Source organism: Somniosus microcephalus, chromosome 2 (assembly GCF_052327205.1).
Source record: "Somniosus microcephalus isolate GS21.2 chromosome 2, FLI_Smic_1.0, whole genome shotgun sequence".
NCBI lineage: Eukaryota > Metazoa > Chordata > Chondrichthyes > Squaliformes > Somniosidae > Somniosus > Somniosus microcephalus.
The window spans coordinates 274,207,550-274,228,596 of record NC_140988.1 but is presented as its reverse complement, the minus strand read 5'-3'; the positions used below and the strand labels follow the sequence as shown (position 1 = coordinate 274,228,596).

Sequence of the window (21,047 nt, the reverse complement as noted above, 5' to 3'; positions counted from 1 at the left end):
TATTTTTATCCAAGATGGCGGCTTCCCACTCTTGTCTTCGTCCTCCGCCTACAAAATGGCGGTTTTCCCACGCTTGGCGGTCTTCACCCGTCCCCCGACGCTGTCTCCGCTTCACCACGGCTCTCACGCCTTCAGTTGCCCCAGACGCTGCGCCTTTTTAGCCCGAATGCGGCCCGGCCCTTATCACCAGCCGCGATCGATCTCACCGCCCTTATTCCTCCGTCTTCCCTCCCCGTCTGTACAGCCAACGCGGCCGACTTTCTGGTCGCGTCGCTGCCCGGCTTACCCACCACCGAGGAAGAAAGAAGATAGCTGACAGCCGCTGATGGAGGCTTCGAGTTCAGGATGTCTTCTGCACTCTGGTTTCTCGATGTCTGCCACGCGCCGTGTCTTCCAGCAGGGTGATGAGGGTGGAAGCCTCTCTTCGACGTCCATTCTGTACGAAGCCGCCGTGGATATAAACTGCCGCAGGGTAAGAATCGGACTCGTCGCCACTGTTAAGTCTGTGTGTTCTAGTTGTAATTACTAACACAGACTACAAGATTAAAGTTCAACAGGTCTTTACTGGTTGGAGGTCAGGACTATACTAAAATACAATATTACTACACAGTGCTTATATACCGGTGGTCACCACCGGTATTACGTATACAGCAGCCAGAGAAAGTAGTACATCTCTTAAGGTGGAACAGGCTTAAGTTCTCTTAAGGTGGAACAGGTTACATACACCACAAGAATGACATCTCTTGAGGAGCATCGGCCATCTGTTGAACAGAGAAACCAGATCTTCATGGAAGTCCTTCTGAGTAGGACTGCCAGTGCAGAAACGGGTCCCACTGGCCCCCGAAAGCACAGCAAGGTGCTCTCAAGCCACTTCCAAGCGCTAGTCCCTTCTGGCCTGTGCAGCTTCAGGTGAGTGAGCAGCAGCCTGGTGCTCCTGGTGCTCATCCTGCTGTTCCTGGTTCTGCTGCTGCCGCCTCTGCTGTTGGAGATCCTCTAATGCCTGGAAGGGAACGTCCCAAAGGCCTCCTATGCTTCTGGCAGATGCCTCCGTTGAGGGGGCGCTGAGTTAGGGTGGTGATAGGGGCTTCCCAGGAGCTCACACTGGAGAAGTGTGTGAGGCTCCAACTTTCTGCAGCTGCTCCTAAGGCTTCAAAAAGTTCCCCCAAGCCTTAATCAACAAGATCCTGCAGCCTGCAAATGCTGCCTATTTAAATCTCTTCAGCCCTCAGCGACCTGCTGCTGCAAGCAAGCAAGCCAGCTGTTTTCACGCCAGCTCTCAGCAGCGGGGTTCCCCGCAGGCGGGTTTCAGGTGGGGAAAGCCCCAAAGTCGCAACGGCACGGGAAAATCCACTTCAACAAGCAGATAATTGCTTGTTAGTGCTCCGACGACCAGTCCCGCCAGCGGCGGCCGGGACTGAAGCGCGGCGCGCGGAAACGGCAGTCCGAAAGTCGGACGGGGCGGGGAATCAGGCAGGAGGGGTCCCGACCCGCTTTTTCGCCGATTTTCGGCCCCCGGCCGCATGAAAAGCCGCCCAATGGCGGCCAGAAAATCGGGGCCGATATGATTGGGATTACGGAAACATGGCTCCAGGGTGACCAAGGCTGCGAATTCAACATCCAGGGGTATTCAATATTCAGGAAAAACAGGCAAAAACGAAAAGCAGGTGGGGTAGCATTGCTGGTTAAAGAGGAGATTAACACAATTGTAAGGAAGGATATTAGCTCTGATGATGTGGAATCTGTATGGGTAGAGCTGAGAAATACCAAGGGGCAGAAAACTTTAGTTGGAGTTGAATACAGACCCCCAAACAGTAATGTGAAGGTTGGGGATGGCATTAAATGAGAAATTAGAGATGCGTGCAATAAGGGCACAGCAGCTATCATGGGTGACTTTAATCTACATATAGATTGGGCTAACCAAATTAGTAACAATACTGGGGAGGAGGAATTCCTGGAGTGTATACGGGATGGCTTCCTGGACCAATATGTCAAGGAACCAACTAGAGATCAGGCCATCTTAGACTGGGTATTATGTAATGAGAAAGGAATAATTAGCAATCTTGCTGTGTGAGGCCCCTTGGGGCGGAGCGATCATAATATGATAGAATTCTTCATTAAGATGGAAAGTGAAATAGTTGACTCAGAGACTAGGGTCCTGAATTTAAATAAAGGAAACTACAATGGTATGAGGCGCAAGTTGGGTAGGATTGATTGGGGAATGTTACTCAAAGGGTTGACGGTGGTTAGGCAATGGCAAACATTTAAAGATCGCATGGATGAACTACAGAATTTGTTCATCCCTGTTTGGCATAAAAATAAAACAAAAAAGGTGACTCAACCGTGGCTAACAAGGGAAATTAGGAATAGCATAAGATCCAAGGAGAGGACGTATAAATTGCAGTAAACCTGAGGATTGGGAGTAGTTTAGGATTCAGCAAAGGAGGACTCAAATAACCTCCCAGAGATGTCGGGGAACATCGGGTCTAATGAGAGGGAGGAACTGAATGAAATCAGTATTTGTAGGGAAATGGTGTTAGGGAAATTGACGGGATTGATGGCCGATAAATCCCCAGGGTCTGATAATCTACATCCTAGGGTACTTAAGGAAGTGGCCCCAGAAATAGTAGATGCATTGCTGGACATCATTCAAAATTCTATAGACTCTGGAACAGTTCCCATGGATTGGAGGATAGCTAATGTAACCCCACTATTTAAAAAAGGTGGTAGAGAGAAAACGGGGAATTATAGACCGGTAAGTGGTTAAATGCTAGAGTCCATTATAAAAGATGTAACAGCAGAGCACTTGGAAAACAGTGACAGGATCGGACAAAGTCAACATGTATTTACAAAAGGTAAATTGTGCTTGACTAATCTACTAGAATTTTTTGAGGATGTAACTGATAGAATAGATAAGGGAGAACCAGTGGATGTGGTGTATTTGGACTTTCAGAAGGCTTTCGATAAGGTCCTGCATAAGAGATTAGCGTGTAAAGTTAAAGCACATGGGATTGGGGGCAAGGTACTGACTTGGATAGAGAACTGGTTGGCACACAGAAATCAAAGAGTTGGAATAAACGGGTCTTTTTCCGAGTGGCAGGCAGTGACTAGTGGGGTACCGCAGGGATCGGTCCTAGGACCCCAGCTATTCACAATGGGCCAGAAATTCCAGAACGGGGCTTGTAGCGCGTGCAAGCCCCATATTTGCACTTACCCCGCGCTCCTGCCGATCAGCTTCTGGGACGCCTGAACTTGGAGAAATTGAAAGCACATTCCCGGGCAGCGTATGACGTCACGCCGCCCAGGAGTGCAGCCAGCGCGGACCCAGGAGCGTGCAGTGTAAGTGAGACACGCCCCTTGAGGTCTCAGTTTCACTGGACACGCCCCCAATGTTTCTGTCAAGCTGCTTTGCTTTTTTACATGCAAAGCAGCAGTTTAAATAGGTTTTTGGAAGTTTTTTGAAGATTTTGGTAACTTTTATAAACTTTTTTAAATGTTTACATTATTTTGAGTAATCTGAAGTAGTTTTAAAGAGAATTAAAGCAATTTAAAGACTTTTAAAAGCCCTAAAAGAATTTTTTTAATTCCATTTATTTATTTAGCAATGTCGTCGTCATACGTGTCTTCACACTGTTCCCTTTGGGGAACTGTATGAAGTGGTGGAAGGATTTATGGCCGTGATTAATGCTCATTCCGTGACCGTAACCATCTTTGAACCAGCCATTAGGGCGGTTAGTCCTATGGCGGGAGGGTTTTACGGGCTCCCACAAGCTATACAAGGAGGGGGGGGCCACCCACACCCACGGACGCAAATATCCCACTGGATGTCAACCCAGAATTTAGAGCCGGAGCTCCGACTCCACTTGCCGGGACTGTCTGGAGCGGGGTTCGAAACCCTACCCTGATCTGGCCCAGCGGCGGGGATCCTACCGCTATGACAAACGCCCAATCCGATTAGCTACGTGAAATGGCAGCATAGGGCTCCAGTCACGGGGAGGGAAAAGGCGCAGGAAACGTATGGGTGTCACCTTTTGTGCGGAGTGGGCCTTTTGCGTAGCAGTAAGCATCCCTGCCGTTGGGCCAGAAGGAGTAGGGTTTTGAACCCCACTCCAGACAGTCCCGGCAAGTGGAGTCGGAGCTCCAACTTTAAATTCTGGGTGGACATCCAGCGGGATACTTGCGTCCGTGGGTGTTGGTGGCCCCCCCCTCCTTGTATAGCTTGTGGGAGCCCGTAAAACCCTCCCGCCATAGGACTAACCACCCTAATGGCTGGTTCAAAGATGGTTACGGTCACGGAATGAGCGTTAATCACGGCCATAAATCCTTCCACCACTTCATACAGTTCCCCAAAGGGAACAGTGTGAGGATACGTGCGATGATGACCTCTTGCGCAATGCACCTCCTTGGACCCTCAGTCGCAGATGCGAGGGGGCAAGTCGTGCAAGTGTTAAATTTTTTATTTTATTGACATGTAAAATGTTGGCCCAATAATTCTCTTCCAAATGCGCTAGTACGGTCGGGGTACTTACGCATCTGGCCGGATGAAATGCCGGTTTTCAGCATGCACAGTGCATGTGGGGAAAACCGGCATTTCCTGTCCTCTGAACGAAGGGGTTCAGAGGCAGAACGCGTGCGACTGCACAGGCAGCGCGTGCGCAGTATAATTCGCCGCTTTCATTAATGCTTTCAGTGAGGTCCAGTCATTACAACTTACACATGAAAAAAGCATGGGTACAGTTGCTCCAGAGGCTGCGGAGGAAGATATTTCTTATCGTGGAGCTTCTGAAAGTATGTATGTCTGTATATATTCCTTTGCGTGTTATGTATATATTCCTTTACTTATGTGTATGAATGTATTATTTAATTATGACTTTCAGAGAAAGTAACTTATTGGAAAATCATAATTAAAAACATACATTCATAGTAAAGGAATATAAAACATACATACATATACGTAAAGGAATATATGTGGACATACATACATAACTCATTCTCACATTCCATTCACACAGCCACAATTGCTCCTTCTACCTACCGTTCTGAAAACCCTTTTTAAAAAAAAAAAAAAAAATTTTAACTTTAAAACTTACTTAAAATTTCTTAAAATAACTTCCCTCCCTTTCCCAAACAAAAATATTGCATTTCAAAAGCTCCACGATAAAATATATCTTCCTCCGCAGCCAATGAACCACTTTACACTTGCTTTTTTTCAGTGTAACTTCTAAGGACTTAACCTCACGGATTTCATGAATGAAATCCACGAAGTTCACTGCGCAAGCGCTGCCTGTGCAGTCGCACGCGCTCGAGGTCTGGAAATGCCGGCGTTCCCCGCATGCGCTGTTCATGCTGAACGCCGGCATTTCCAACGGCCAGAAGCGTGAGTAAGCCGACCGCACTCACGCTTCTGGCCTGGAATTTCTGGCCCAATATATATTAATGATCTAGACGAGGGAACTAGATGTAATATCTCCAAGTTTGCAGACGACACAAAGTTGGGTGGGCGTGTGTGCTGTGAGAAGCTCCAGTATGATTTGGACAGGTTTTTGTGGTTAGGCAGATGCATGGCAGATGCAGTATAATGTGGATAAATGCAAGGTTATCCACTTTGGTGGCAAAAACAGGAAGGCAGATTATTATCTGAATGGCAATAGATTGGGAGAAGGGGAAGTGCAACGAGACCTGGGTGTCCTTGTGCACCAGTCGCTGAAGGTAAGCATGCAGGTGCAGCAGGCGGTTAAGAAGGCAAATGGTATGTTGGCCTTCATAGCGAGAGGGTTCGAGTACAGGAACAAGGATGTCTTGTTGCAGTTGTACAGGGCCTTGGTGAGACCACACCTTGAGTATTGTGTGCAGTTTTGGTTGCCTTATCTGAGGAAGGATGTACTTGCCATGGAGGGAGTGCAGCAAAGATTCACCAGACTGATACCTGGGATGGCAGGAATGACGTATGAGGAGAGATTGGGTCAATTGGGTTTATACTCGCTGGAGTTTAGAAGAATGAGAGGGGATCTCATTGAAACTTATAAAATTCTAACAGGACTAGACAGACTAGATGCAGGAAGGATGTGCCCGATGGCGGGGTAGTCCAGAACCAGGGGTCACAGTCTAAGGATAAGGGGTAAGCCATTTAGGACAGAGATGAGGAGGAATTTCTTCACCCAGAGAGTGGTGAACCTGTGGAATTCTCTACCACAGAAGGCAGTTGAGGCCAATTCATTAAATATATTCAAGAAGGAGTTAGATATATTTCTTAAGGCTAAAGGGATCAAGGGATATTGGGAGAAGGCAGGGAAAGGGTAATGAGTTTGGATGATCAGCCATGATCTCATTGAAAGGCGGAGTAGGCTCGAGGGGCCGAATGGCCTACTCCTGCTCCTATCTTCTATGTTTCTATGACAAGAGGTAGTCTTTAAGGAGCATCTTAAAGGAGGAAAGAGAGGTAGAGAGGTTTAGGGAGGGAGTTCCAGGGCTTAGGGCCTATGCAGTTGAAGGCACAGCCACCGATGGTTGAGCGATTATAATCAGGGATGCTCAAGAGGGCAGAATTTGAGCAGATATCTAGGAGGGTTTTCGGGCTGGAGGAGATTAGAGATTAGAGATCGGGAGGGGCGAAGCCATGGAGAGATTTGAAATCAAGGATGAGAATTTTGAAATCGAGACGTTGCTTAACCGGGAGCCAATGGAGGTCAGCAAGCACAGGGGTGATGGGTGAATGGAACTTGGTGCGAGTAAGGACACAGGCAGTCAAGTTTTGGATGACCTCAAATTTATGTAGGGTAGCATGTGGGAGGCCAGCCATGAGAGCGGTGGAATAGTTAAGTCTAGAGATAACAGAAGCATGGATGAGGGTTTCAGCAGCAAATGAGCTGAGGCGGGGCAGAGACGGGCAATGTTACGGAGGTGGAAATAGGCGATCTTAGTTTTGCCGCTGATATGTAGTCGGAAGCTCATATCAGGGTGAAATATGACACCAAGGTTGCGAACAGTCTGGTTCAGCCTCAATCAGATGCTAGGGCGAGGGATGGAGTCAGTGTCTAGGGAATGGAGTTTGTGGTGGGGACCAAAGGCATTGGGCTCGATTTTGCCATTGGGGGCGGGCTGGGGTGTGTCAGGTGGTCGTCGTGTCAGGATCCCGACTCCGATGTGAAGTGGGACAAAAGTGCGATTTTGCCCTAATTGGGCACTTGATTTCCAGCGTGTGAAAACCCCTGGCCCAATGAGTCTTTTCATAGAGAACGTCACCTCCGATGACATCATCAATGCTGCTGGATTTAAGGACTGCAAGCAGCCTTGCTTCTTTTTCAGCCTTTAAACTTTATGCCCATTGTTCTGAGCACTTCCTTCACCAATTTTGTCCACCAGTAGACCAAAGTGTGCTCCAAGATTCGATGAGGCCTCCCTCCAAGCTCTGGTGGAGGGAGCAAGAGCAAATAAGGATGTGTTCTTCCCTTCCTCAGGGAGGAAAAAGCCTTCCCAGCATACTAAAGCTGTGTGGCTGCAAGTGGCCCAGGAGGTCAACGCAATTTCTACGTGCAGCAGAACCTGGCTGCAGTGCAGGAAGAGGTTTCATGACCTTATTCGCACAGGAAAAGTGAGTATGACATTCCCATCACCTTCAATCTGATCCCCATCGCCTCTCATCGCCAGCACTCTGCTTTATCAACCTCCACCTCCACATCCCTCTTGACCCTTAAATCCCTGCACCCTTACCCATTCCCTCTCTCTGTATGTTCACATTCACTTAACTATTCAACTTTGCAGCCCTCACACTCCCTATCACTGTGATGCTCTGACAACAACTTACAACACACAGGGAGGGCCCTTGGTCTTGGGACCTCACTCCATCTTTGTGTCCTTCTAAGCATCTATGCTATGGATTCTTTACACTCACTCCTTAATTCTAACTCAAACTCCACTTATGTGCCTCATTGCAGGAAAAGAGAGCTCACAATAAGAGGGAAAGAGCGAGGACAGGAGGCGGGCCACCCCCAGTAGCCCAGCTCACCACTTCGGAGGAGGCAGCCCTGGAGATCGTCGGAGTGGAGGACGATTCGCAAGTGGGGGACGGACAGACGAGCGCATCACAGCAAGCTGGTGACAGAATAGTTCTGCATCTCTCTCATTAACATTGCATGAGTGATTGATAATGATTCTGATGCTCTAACAGATTGACTTATGATCATCTGCACAATTCAATGTGCATGCAACCTTTACCTCACATCTCTAACTCTTTCCTTTACTCCCCCACAGGACCATCGTAAGTACCCGTCCCCACTGTCCAGGAGGAACAGCCTGAGCCTCAAAACTCCTCAGAGGAAGCTGCAACCTCTGAGGGCGCAGCGTCAGCAGAATTCAGCGCACCCAGCACCAGCGCAGACACTCACACCTTGGTGGGACCTTCGCGAGATAGAGTAGTGTTGTCACCTGGTGTATCACAGATCACAAGTGAGCATCAGCACATGGTGGAGACAGCAGTAGAAAGTCATCGTCGGAGGGCGCCTCTCCCAGCTCGGCTCAGCTGCATGTCGACCCTGTGCCTCCAGGTCCATCCAGAAGAAGAGCGGTGCTGGAACTCCAGGAACAGGTGCAGGAGTCTTTGGCAGGTTTTGTCTCCAGGGTCGCTGTGAGTGTGGGGTGAATGGAAGAGTCCATCGCGAACATGAGCAGAGCCTTTGTGGAGGCATTGGCGCATGAACACATCACCACGGAAAGGATGGCAACCTCTGTGGAAAGGATGGCTACTTCCGTGGTAAGGCTGGCTACCTTGGAGGAGAGGATGGCTATGGCCATGGAGGAGCTTAGTCGCCAGGGTATTGAAAACATGGTCATTGTTCAGAATAGACTGACATCTCTTGAGGAGCGATGGTCAGCTATTGAGCATAGAAACCAGACCTTCATGGAAGTCCTCTGCAGTAGGACTTCCGTGGAAAAACGGGTCCTCATGGCTCCCCTGAAGTGCAGCAAGGTGCTGTCAAGCCACTTGCTAGCTCTGAAGTGGGGCTGACCCATGAGAGGGGTGTTGGTGGCAGACAACAAGGAAGTGGGGGCTCCTCTCCAAGCACTCACACGACCATGCCACTGCAAAGCCCTCGGTCAGAGCCCCACCACAATCCTCACCCAACTGAGATGGGCGTCTCAGCCCCTGCATAGCCACAGGAGCAACAGACTGTTGCCGAGCCCTCACAGGTTCGCAGCCCCAGAGGACACCCGCCAAAGGTGTCGAGACCGGAGCAACAAGAAAGTGAGCAATGGGCCTCCACATCTGCTGAAACCACAGGGGAAGCACGACGTAGGAGCATGCGTTAAGAGGAAGATAAAGCACAAATAGTCACAAGGGTAGTCACTTGGGTGTTCTGTTGTATTGATTTTTGGCAAGCCATCCTTGAATTGTGATGATAAATAGATTTGATGGCAAACTGTTGAAGTTGTGGCCTGTGTCATTTCGCAAATGGAACTTCCACATTGAGGGCTTAGGGCGATTTGCAATTGTCAGTATGGTGGTCCGAGTGATAGGAATCCGCAGGTTCTTGTCCATTGTTGATGCTCTGGTAAGAAGGTGCGAGGCAAAAGTGTTTGATTGTGCAGGCTAAGCAAATCTGGCCAACATAAGTGCGTTCCTTGCATCACGGGCAGCAATGTACTCGCAGGCTGGCGCCTTCTGGCCTGTGCAGCTTCAGGTGGGTGAGCAGAAGCTTGGCGCTCCTGTTGTTGCTGCTGCTGTTAGTGGTGCTGTTGCTGAGGGTTCTGCTGCTGCCACGGCTGGTCTTCATCTGAATCTGATGTCCAGGAGGGAAGGAAATAAATGGTTCCCATGCTTCTGGCATATACCTCAGTTGATGAAACACTCAGTCAAGGTGGGGAGAGGGGTTTTCCAGAAGGACACACTGGAGATGGGTGTCAGGCTCCAAACTTCCACAACAATGAGTAGACCTGCTAAAAGTTCCCCCAGACCTGAGACAACAAAGTTCTGCCACCTGCAAATGATCATTGGTGAAAACTCCTTTTTAATGGTGGAGCTACAGCTGTTAGTAAGCAATCCACTTGTGAGGCCATCAGGATTAACTGGCATGTACCAGAAGAGACGTGCAGGATGGGGGAAATGTGGTAAAATCAGAAAGGCCTCTCAAAATGGAATTATAGAGGCAATTAACTGGTTGTTAAGGGCCGTAAGGGCCGATCCCGCCTCTTGGAGGCGGGATAGAAATGGGGTCTGAAACCACGAATGTGGGAAAATTGCTCAGAGGCGGGATGGAGGCGGGATCGGACCCACCCGCCATTTTTTGCGATTTTTACAACTCACACACCTCCAAACCCGCCTCCTTGGGCCTGGTAAAATCGAGCCCAATGGCTTTGGTCTTCCCAATATTCCCAGAAGCCTAGGAACAAGTAGCCAGGCAACCTTTCTGGCTGAGGAATAGTCTGTAGCATAGATAATCCCTTAAGCGAGGGACAAAACAAAATGAACTTACAAAACAGAGGGGGAAATTAGTGGCAAATATACAGTCAAAAAATCAATTCTGTGTTATCTCATAATAATTCATTCACTTACAGTATTTTGTTGAAGCAATTAATTAACATGTTTTTTGTTGTTCTTATAGCAAAATGATGATTGTATGCCATCAGGACCAAACAATGTGACATGTAAAGTAGGATACCCTTTTCTTATACCTGGAGCAGAGGTAGGAACTGTTCAGTTTTGATAACTAGAAGTCAGTGTATTACTTCTTTTAAAAACAAGACAATAATTTGAATTATATAATTCTGATCAGTTTAAATGAATCACTAGCACTTTTTCAATGTTTTTCTTTTTAACAAGCATCTGGTTCATTGATGGTTCAGGAGTTTGCCTGCATTTTACTAAATTTATAGATGTTATTTTTACATATTACCACAACATTTGGATTAAAACTTTTATGGATTTGTTTTGGTTAAAGAAAATATAGAAAGTTGGGCAGTGCTTGTGTTGTCCTTCTGTGGATGAATCTACAGTATCATATTAAGTGGCTATATTTTTTATATAATGTCGTTTATACATAGGATAATATCAGTGCTTCTTGTGTTCACTGTATACATTGGATGGATAATCAAGGGGCCACAGGGAGGGGGGAACTAAAGACAATCTCTATCACTAAGGAAAAAGTACTTGGTAAAATAATGGGACTAAAAGATGACAAGTCCCCTGGACCAGATGGCCTGCATCTCAGGGTCTTAAAAGTGGCTGCAGAGATAGTGGATGCATTGGTTGCAATATACCAAAATTCCCTGGACTCTGGAGAGGTCCCAGTGGATTGGAAAACCGCAAATGTAACATCCCTATTTAAGAAAGGAGGGAGACAGAAAGCAGGAAACTATAGACCAGTTAGCCTAACATCTGTCATTGGGAAAATGCTGGAGTCCTTCATTAAGGAAGCAGTAGCAGGGCATTTGGAAAATCATAATGCAGTCAAGCAGAGTCAGCATGGTTTTATGAAAGGGAAATCGTGTTTAACAAATTTGCTGGAGTTCTTTGAGGATGTAACAAGCAGGGTGGACAAAGGTGAGCCAGTGGATGTGGTGTATTTGGATTTCCAGAAGGCATTCGATAAGGTGCCACATAAAAGGTTAATGTATAAGATAAGAGCTCATGGAGTTGGGGTAATATATTAGCATGGATAGAGAATTGGCTAACTAACAGAAAGCAGAGAGTCGGGATAAATGGGTAATTTTCCGGTTGGCAAACGGTAACTAGTGGGGTGTCACAGGGATCAGTGCTGGGGCCTCAACTATTTAAAACCTACATTAATGACTTGGATGAAGGGACCAAGTGTAATGTAGCCAAGTTTGCGGATGATACAAAGAAGGGTGGGAAAGCAAGTTGTGCAGAGGACTCAAAGAATCTGCAATGGGATATAGACAGGCTCAGTGAGTGGGCAAACATTTGGCAGATGGAGTATAATGTGGGAAAGTGCGAGGTTATCCACTTTGGCAGGAAAAGTAAAAAAAACAAATGATTATTTAAATGGAGAGAGATTACAAAATGCTACAGTTCAGAGGGACCTGGGGGTCCTTGTGCATGAAACACAAAAAGTTAGCATGCAGATACAGCAAGTAATCAAAAAGGCAAATGGCATGTTGGCCATTATTGCAAGGGGGTTGGAGTATAAAGCAGGGAAGTCCTGCTACAACTGTACAAGGTATTGGTGAGACCACACCTTGAGTATTGCATACAGTTTTGGTCTCCTTATTTAAGGAAGGATATACTTGCATTGGAAGCAGTTCAGAGACGATTCATTAGATTAATTCCAGAGATGAAGGGGTTGACTTATGACGAAAGGTTGAGCAGGTTGGGCCTTATTGGAATTTAGAAGAATGAGAGGCGATCTTATTGAAAGATATAAGATACTGAGGGGGCTCAACAAGGTAGATGCAGAAAGGATGTTTCCCCTCGTGGGGAAATCTAGAACTCGGAGGTATAGTTTCAGAATAAAGGGTCGCCCTTTTAGAAGGGAGATGAGGAGCAATTTCTTCTCTGAGGGTCGTAAATCTGTGGAATTCTCTGCCCCAGAGAGCCGTGGAGGCTGGGTCATTAAATACATTTAAGGTGGAGATAGACAGATTTTTGCAAGATAAGGGAGTGAAGGGTTATGGGGAGCGGGCAGGGAAGTGGCTTTGAGCACAAGATCAGCCATGATCTTATTGAATGGCGGAGCAGGCTCGAGGGGCCAAGTGGCCTATTCCTGCTCCTATTTCTTATGTTCTTATGTTATCATCAATCGCAAGTTCTGATCTCCAGTCTTTCTGGAGCGTAACATATACCTTTCTCCCTCCTGATGTAGTGTGGTGGCAATTCATCATTGTAGACTGCTTTGCCTCTAACTTACTCCCAGAGTGGGTTTATTATACACTGATAAGGATTTGGAGCACTTAGAACATTTACACTGACATTCCCAGATTAGTTTGCTCTGAATTCTTATTTGCCACAGGCAAATGTAACTTTAATTTACAGTTAGCCATGTTTATCTGTAGTAGATTGAAACCAAATTATTACAAAAGTTGCATTATATCAATTAACAGTTTCCCGTTTGTCTAATACAAAGGACTGCAAGTTAAACTTAGGAAATTGGGAGTAAGAAGGGAAATCAGCTGGAATTATTTTTAAACACAAAACGTAATGGAATTACAGAATATTTTAACAGGGAAGACCGCAAATAGCACAAGCAGGTTCAGGATGCACTAATACATGTTTCTGGAGAGAAGAAATTGAGAAGTGATAGATGGGATTATGAACAATCAAAAATGAACAGGCTTATTGGAATTAATGGCCATTGCCTAGCTCTATTTTTTAGCATATTAACTTTCTGTTTTATCTCTTTTTTATCTTCTGTCTCATTCTCAGGTTTCTTTTAAGATGAAATTCGAATTCAATACCTCTCATCTCCTTGGTGATGTTCACTTACACCTGAAGGCAGAAAGGTACAGAAGAACACTAATTCTGAAGAGACTGGATTCGATTTAATGTCGCATTATTGCAAAAATTATTATGCAGAACTGAGGATAGACGTTTCCATGTTAAAATCCATTAAATAAACAGTGTTGATTTAATAAACTATGCATACAGGAATGCAGACTTAAGAGATCCTTGAAGAAGAACCAAGATTGTATTGCAATGCAAAGATTTAAAATGTGACATTCTAGCAGAACCAGTTTGGGACTGTAGGAACTTTTTTAGATGAGACACATCAGATTGGCCATGCAAGGCTTTAAATTGTGTAAAGTAAGAATTGACAAGTATTTTTTAAATTTAAATTGTGACTATCACACAGCTCACAATGTACTAAAACAAAAATGGAAAACATGGAGATATTGAGAAGGTCAGACAGTATCCCATGAGAAAACATGAGACAGTTGATTCTAGGCTTATCAAGATAGCCTCATATTGCTTGCAAAAGTGCCATGCATCATCACTCCCTAGTTCAGAAAGTGCCGTAACAAAAGCTTTGTGTCAAATGCCATAAAAACCATATTGAGTCGATACAAGTTTGACTGAGCCATTACTTGCTTCATTGTTGTATCTTGATTTGAAATCTCCTTACTTGGTACTTTAAGTTAATATACAATAAGTTAATTCTTGAATCAAACATCTTGGTAAATGCATTAAAGCTGATTAATCACTTAGAGTAGTCTACAAAACTGTAGTTTCAAATTTAAATTAGAATGTTATTCAGATACTGCTAAGTATTTATAATGAATTAACTTTGCAAATCTACTAAGATAATTCTATTGAATTATCTATTGACTTTAAGTTATGAATTAAAGAACCTAGATCGAAAACTGTACTAAACTTAATTTTAACTGGCCCTTACAAAAGAATACAACTGTCCTCTTGTTGTCTTATTGCCTAAAATGTTGAATTTTACTGAAATAAGTAAATGTTGGTTTGATTTTATGTTGAAACTACAGAAGACAAGATTCTGTGAAATATAAATTCTATTTTTAACATTTCAGTGACAGCAGTGAACTAAATGAAACTTTAAGTGACAATGAAGTCACCATCTCAATTCCAATATTGTATGAAGCAGGGCTGCTCTTTTCAAGGTAACATTTACTTACAGATTATGAAAAGCAAGCTTTATTTACCCCTCTGCATCTGCTGAGGCTACATCAGTATAAGGTGCACATGAAAGCAAAATAAAATGGCATTTTAGAAACAACTATCCCAAATTTGTCACATGGTGATTGCCTGTTGTGTGAATACTGCTTCCTACTAATGTTGGCAGTACAGTATCCTAACAAAGTATGATGTCCAGTGTTTGATACTCACATTGTATATTGTTAAATATTTAAAAGTTTTTTTAGTTAACCTTTCTGAAATTTAACATTATATAAAGCTAGAAAAATATGTTTGCACAGAATGAATTACCAACATGTAAGATGTACATTGACTGGTACTGTGTTGAATTGATAGAATAATACCTACATTGTCACTATAGACAATCCTTGGAGAGATTGGCCCAGAAATTCGTGTCAGAGACTTCCCGTGGGTGCAAGCCCCCGACCTGCACTTACCTAGCACGCCGGCCGTTGAGCTGTGGGCCCGCGTGGGATTCTGATCCTGGGCCTCCTCCAACTGCCGGCGCACAGTGCTTGCGTATCCCAGGGGCGCCGTTAGTTCGATGCGTCCTCTGGGATCACGTGGGCCATGCATGGAGAGCCAATGGTAGCAGGGAATGCTTCATTCATAAGTTTGACAGGAAGAGCTGTCAAACCTATAAATAATATAAGCCCCCAAACATCACTAAAACTTCAAATAATTTTTTTTAAAACATCACATTTTTAAAATAACTATAAATTACATGAAATAACTATTTTAAACAATAATTTAAATTTTTGAAAAAATTAATTACATTTTCTAACGGGGCTAAAAATAAACTTACCTTTCTTTAACGTATTTAAAAATAATAAACTTGTGGAAAAAATGTTTTAATTTTAATTAATTCACCACTTACCTTGTTAAAAGCAGGCCTTGCGCCTGCTTTTTAAAAGTGTAACTGCTGGAGACTTACCCTCCCGGAGAAACCTGCAAAAAATACGTAAGTTCGATGCACACGCGCTGCCTCTCCAGCGCACGCGTTCCACCTGTCAACCCCTTCTTTCAGGGGAACGGAAGTGCCGGTTTCCCACGCATGCGCAGTGCATGCATGAAACCGGCACTTTCGTTGAGCCTACGCGTGAGTACCCCATGCGTACTCACACGTTGGGACCCGAATTTCTGGGCCAATATGTATAATGCACGAATCCATAACTTTGCCCATCGCTGACAGCATTATAATCTCAATTACAAAACCGACCCCATGACTGCTGGAATTGTGTGAACTGTTACGCAAGACTGTAACATACCTTATCAACAACGCACAGTAACTTTGCCAGTGCCACTGCAGTGTACAATAATGTGGGGTGCTGCTCTGCATTCATTTTAAAAATGAATTAATGAGTATGTTAATTATATGATGATTCTAGAAGGCTGTGATTTTTTTTACTATAAATGAGCAGCCTATTAAAATGCCCTCATGACGTGTTTTGTAGTTAGATCACTGACTGAAAGAGAAACATCTGCTGCTTTCTGTCACTCAAGTGCTTTTTCTTTCTTGTCCCAGGATTATAAAGGATGACCATTTTAAAATAGCAGCCAATGATACAATTCCTGATGTTATTAAAAGCATTGAGGAGATTGGTGATGCAGTAGACATCAGTTATATGGTAAGCAAAAGTAACATTTTCATTGAACAGAAGGTAAAGCCTTAACCAGAGATGAAATTGAACACCCATTTGTTAGCAAGTTATTATCAATTCAGAATTCCATGTTTGCCCTGCCATTTCTTCAGCTTTATGTCGAGTACCATAGTGAACAATAATATGGAGAGAGAATGTGATAAAGTTATACCAACTATTTTGCAGGAAGTTGGGGAAAAGACTAGGATGTTATCATTGCTTTTTCCTGTGGAAACCCAATGGAGAGAAATTAACTGTAAAATTCCAGAAGCTTGTTGTATGGCTGAGGGAGATAACTGATGCTAAAAAGTTTCCAGACATGGCCAAAATTATTTTTTAAATAATTTGCCCTCCTTCTTGGTCACCCCCCCCCCCACTTCTAGGTTGCCCCCTTCCCGGTCTCCTGTAAGGACTGAGCTGAGGGCCACCTCTGGCTTCACAATGGCCTGATCTTCGAGTCCTCTTCTCCGGTGAGCTGTCTGGGGAAGGCCATCAGGTGTCCATAATTTGCCTGCTCAAAGATAATGAGACCCAATGTTACATGCACCTCGGCTTATCCATTCAGGTGTGGGGGTCATTCCCTGCACGTTTATTTTGGGGTATCCTCGAATTTCTCGGCCATTGACTCCATGCTAGTGTAAAGTTCCACAGCCACCAGTCACCCTCCAGTATCTTGTGACTATTCGTGTGTCAATTCAAAAGCAGAAGCACCACAGCCAGGAAAATTCTATCCTCATTGCCGCCCACATATATGTACTTCCACCAGGCTTCACTAGACGTTTTGACCTTTTCTAAGGCCAAAACGCAGAGCTCTGGATATTCCTTTCGAATACCACCTGTTTTTGGGTGCATCAGGGATGGAAAATAGAGGAAAATGGGACAGGAAGACCTCCCGCTGAATCCTTGCCCCTAATAATAACTGGACAAATGTTCTTTTGTCCCCCTTGGTGAAGCACTGTGCCTGCTGCGCCTCCATTCCACCATATCTAAGTGACAGCAGGAAAGCAGGTCATTTTCATGACACTTCCCCAGCTGTGCCTCGCAGGAACAATGCATAGAATTACATAGAATTTACAGCATGGAAACAGGCCATTCAGCCCAACAGGCCCATGCTGGTATTTATGCTCCAAACGAACCAATTATGCTCCACACAAGTCTGCATGGAAAAGACGTTCGGGATATTTTTGCGCCAGGAGCCAGGAGGTGAGCATGACTACAGGGACTCACTTCCACTGTCATCAGTTTGTTTTACACTTCTGCTGTTTCTCACCCCTCACAATATTAATACTTGACGTAGTACAGTGTTCAGGAGAAGTTGCTCTCCTTGAATCCTTTTTCAGCCTGCCCCTTTAAGCAGCACCAGCGAGTGAAACACTGCAGATACATAGTGGCAGACTCCCAGTGGAAGGTGAACAAAGCATTGCGAGCCCACCATGAATACATAATTAACACATAATAATGGTCCCAGCAAAATAGACGGGTCAGAATTGTATGGGCCCGATGGCCAGAAGTCCCCCACAGCCACTTCTAATGGAAGCTTTACCAATGAGGGAAATTAAGGGCAGAATTTCAACCTGATTATAACACAAAACTGATATTTGGAAATGGAAAATAGTGATTTGAATTTTCTTTTTTTTATTCATTCACGGAATGTCACCATCGGTGGCAAGGCCAGCATTTATTGCCCATTCCTAATTGCCCTTGAGAAGGTGGCGGTGAGCAGTCCATGTGGTGAAGGTACTACCACAGTGCTGTTTGGTAAGGAGTTCCAGGATTTTGACCCAGCGACGAGGAAGGAACAGCAATATATTTACAAGTCAGGATGGTGTGTAACTTGGAGGGGAACTTGGAGTTGATGTTGTTCCCATGCACCTACTGCCCTTGTCCTTCTAGGTGGAAGAGGTTGCAGATTTGGGTAATGCTGCTGAAGAAGTTTTTGCGAGTTGTTGCAGTGCATCATGTAGATGGTACACACTGCAGACACGCTGCACCAGTGGTGGAGGGAGTGAATGTTTAAGGTGGTCAATGGGATGCCAATCAAGTGGGCTGCTTTGTCCTGGATGTTGTCAAGTTTATTGAGTGTTGTTGGAGCTGCACTAATCCAGGCAAGTGGAGAGTATTCCATCACACTCCTGACTTGTGCCTTGTAGATGGTGGAAAGGCTTTGGGGATTCAGGAGGTGAGGCATTCACCACAGAATACCTAGCCTCTGACCTGCTCTTATTAGCCACAGTATTTATGTGGCTGGTCCAATTAAGCTTCTGGTCAATGGTGCCCCCCAGGATGTTGATGGTGGGGGATTCGATGATAGTAATACCATTGAATGTCAATGGGAGGTGGTTAGACACTCGTTTGTTGGAGATAGTCATTGCCTGGCACTTGTGTGGTGCGAATGTTGTCCAGGTCTTGCTGCATGCAGGCACGGAATGCTTCATTATCTGAGGAGATGCGAATGAAATTGAACACTGTGCAATCATTAGAGAACATCCTCACTTTTGACCTTCTGATGGAGAGAAGGTCTTTGAAGAAGCAGCTGAAGATGGTTGGGCCTAGGGCACTGTCCTGAGGAACTCTTGCAGTGATGTCCTGGGACTAAGATGATTGACCTCCAACAACCATCTTCCTTTGTGCTAGGTATGACTCCAGCCAGTGGAGAGTTTCCCCCCTGATTCCCATTGACTTCAATTTTAGCTGGGCTCCTTGATGCCACACTTGGTCAAGTGCTTCTTGATGTCAAGGGCAGTCACTCTCACCTCACCACTGGAATTCAGCTCTTTTGTCCATTTTTGGACCAAGGCTGTAATGAGGTCTGGAGCCGAGTGGTCCTGGCAGAACCCATTGGTGAGCAGGTTATTGGTGAGTAAGTGCCGCTTGATAGCACTGTCAACGACCACTACCATCACATTGCTGATGATTGAGAGTAGGCTGGTTGGGCGGCAATTGGAAGGATTGGATTTGTCCTGCTTTTTGTGGACAGGACATACCTGGGCAGTTTTGCATTTTGTTGGGTATCTTGTCATCTGGAAGTGAAATTCTTGCTCTTGACAATTTTAGTGAAAAGTCAAGTGTGTACAAAGTGTGATTTTTTTTGTACATACTCTATCTTTTCACTAAAATTAGCAACAGAAAAAATTTCACCCCACTGCGAGCATGCTTCTAAAATGATTATTGTGCAATGTCTTGATTAATGACTTTGCAGCACCAATGATTTCTGCCTGAAGGAATGCGATATAGTACTACCACTAATTTAAAACATTCTGATAGGATCAAACTCTCCTAATATGTTCTCTTTTTTGTTTTATGCACAGATCCACAATGATGGAGTTTTTCCAATTTCACATCTTAGAATGACTATAACATTCCCATACGAATCTCCTGCAAACAATACACTTTTATATTTGACTGGAATGACGTTTTCTTCAGTAAGTTACCATTTCATAATTTGATGATTGATTTTTTTTTTCAGTCAGTACAGTGAATGTGGTGGATAAGGAGCCTGAATGTTATTGATCTTCACTCTAAAATTTAAAATGATATTTGATTGGACAGTTATCAAAGAACATGAGGAAATATTTGGTGATCTGTGCTCCCAGCATGGAGCCTCACTTAGTAGAAGCATAGATCAGAGATTCTGCATCATCGTGTTGTAGCTTATCTCCGATCTGCACTCCCATCTTCAGATTCTTCATACTTTATTCTCCTTTCTGACTGTCCTTTGTTTGACTCCTAAAAATCTGTCATCCTTTAAAAGCTGTCACACCTGGAGTATTGTGTGCAGTTTTGGTCTCCTTACCTAAGGAACGATATACTTGCCATAGAGAAAGTGCAACGCAGGTTCACCAGACTGGTTCCTGGGATGGGGGGATTGTCCTATGAGGCCAGATTGAGTAGACTAGGCCTATATTCTCTAGAGTTTAAAAGAATGAGAGGTGATCTCATTGAAACATACAAAATTCTTACAGGGCTTGCCAGGATAGATGCAAGGAGGATGTTTCCCCTGGCTGGGGTATCTAGAATCAGGGGTCACAGTCTCAGAATAAGAGGTCGGCCATTTAGGACTGAGATGAGGAGAAATTTCTTCACTCAGAGGCTGGTGAATCTTTGGAATTCTGTACCCCAGAGGGCTGTGGAGGCTCAGTTGTTGAGTATATTCAAGATAGAGATCCATAGATTTTTGAATCTTCAGGCAATCAAGGGATGTGGGGATAGTGCAGGAAAGTGGAGTTGAGGTAAAAGATCAGCCATGATCTTATTGAATGACGGAGCAGGCTCGAAGGGCCAAATGGCCTACTCCTGTTCTTATTTCTAATGTTCTTATGTTCTTATAAGTGTTTATGCATATCAGTCGTCTTCAATGAAACACAAAAATTATGATAATAAAGAGAAAGTGGGTTGGTGAGAGTGATTATAAACAAATAATGACACCAATGATGTGATAAACCACAATTGTGAATCTCAGCAGTGTCATCTGAAGAAATTGGGGCCAAAATTCCAAGGCCCAATCAACCCAGCATAAGTGTCAGAATGTGGCCACCCATGACCTCCGGGGAAGCTGGGAATCCCATTGGAAGGGATCCAAAGAGAGAAATAGCTTCTTTGTGGCCTCAGTCCCCTTTGTAAAGGAACTGAATAAAACTTGCACCTTTTAAAAGTCTTTGGGGGTCCACGCCAAATCCCAGGCCTGGGCGCCCATGGTGGGCCTCATTTCTGCTGATTGGCAGGCTGATACACTTCACCAATGTCCCACCAGGCCAAAAATGCCAGAACTGGCCGCCTGGGAGGCCGTGCCCCTAGACACACCC

The 21,047-nt window shown here is 44.8% G+C and overlaps 1 protein-coding gene across 1 annotated transcript in view; it reads left to right on the top strand.

Moving 5' to 3' along the window:
* Nucleotides 1–21,047, top strand: part of itga1 (integrin, alpha 1) — a 296,244-nt gene that overhangs the window by 240,334 nt on the left and 34,863 nt on the right. Inside the window, exons 22-26 of the mRNA XM_085965982.1 lie at nucleotides 10,596–10,676; nucleotides 13,373–13,449; nucleotides 14,482–14,571; nucleotides 16,131–16,233; nucleotides 19,554–19,667. Of these exons, the coding sequence (XP_085822108.1) occupies nucleotides 10,596–10,676; nucleotides 13,373–13,449; nucleotides 14,482–14,571; nucleotides 16,131–16,233; nucleotides 19,554–19,667 (465 nt within the window). The remainder of the gene's footprint in view (nucleotides 1–10,595; nucleotides 10,677–13,372; nucleotides 13,450–14,481; nucleotides 14,572–16,130; nucleotides 16,234–19,553; nucleotides 19,668–21,047) is intronic.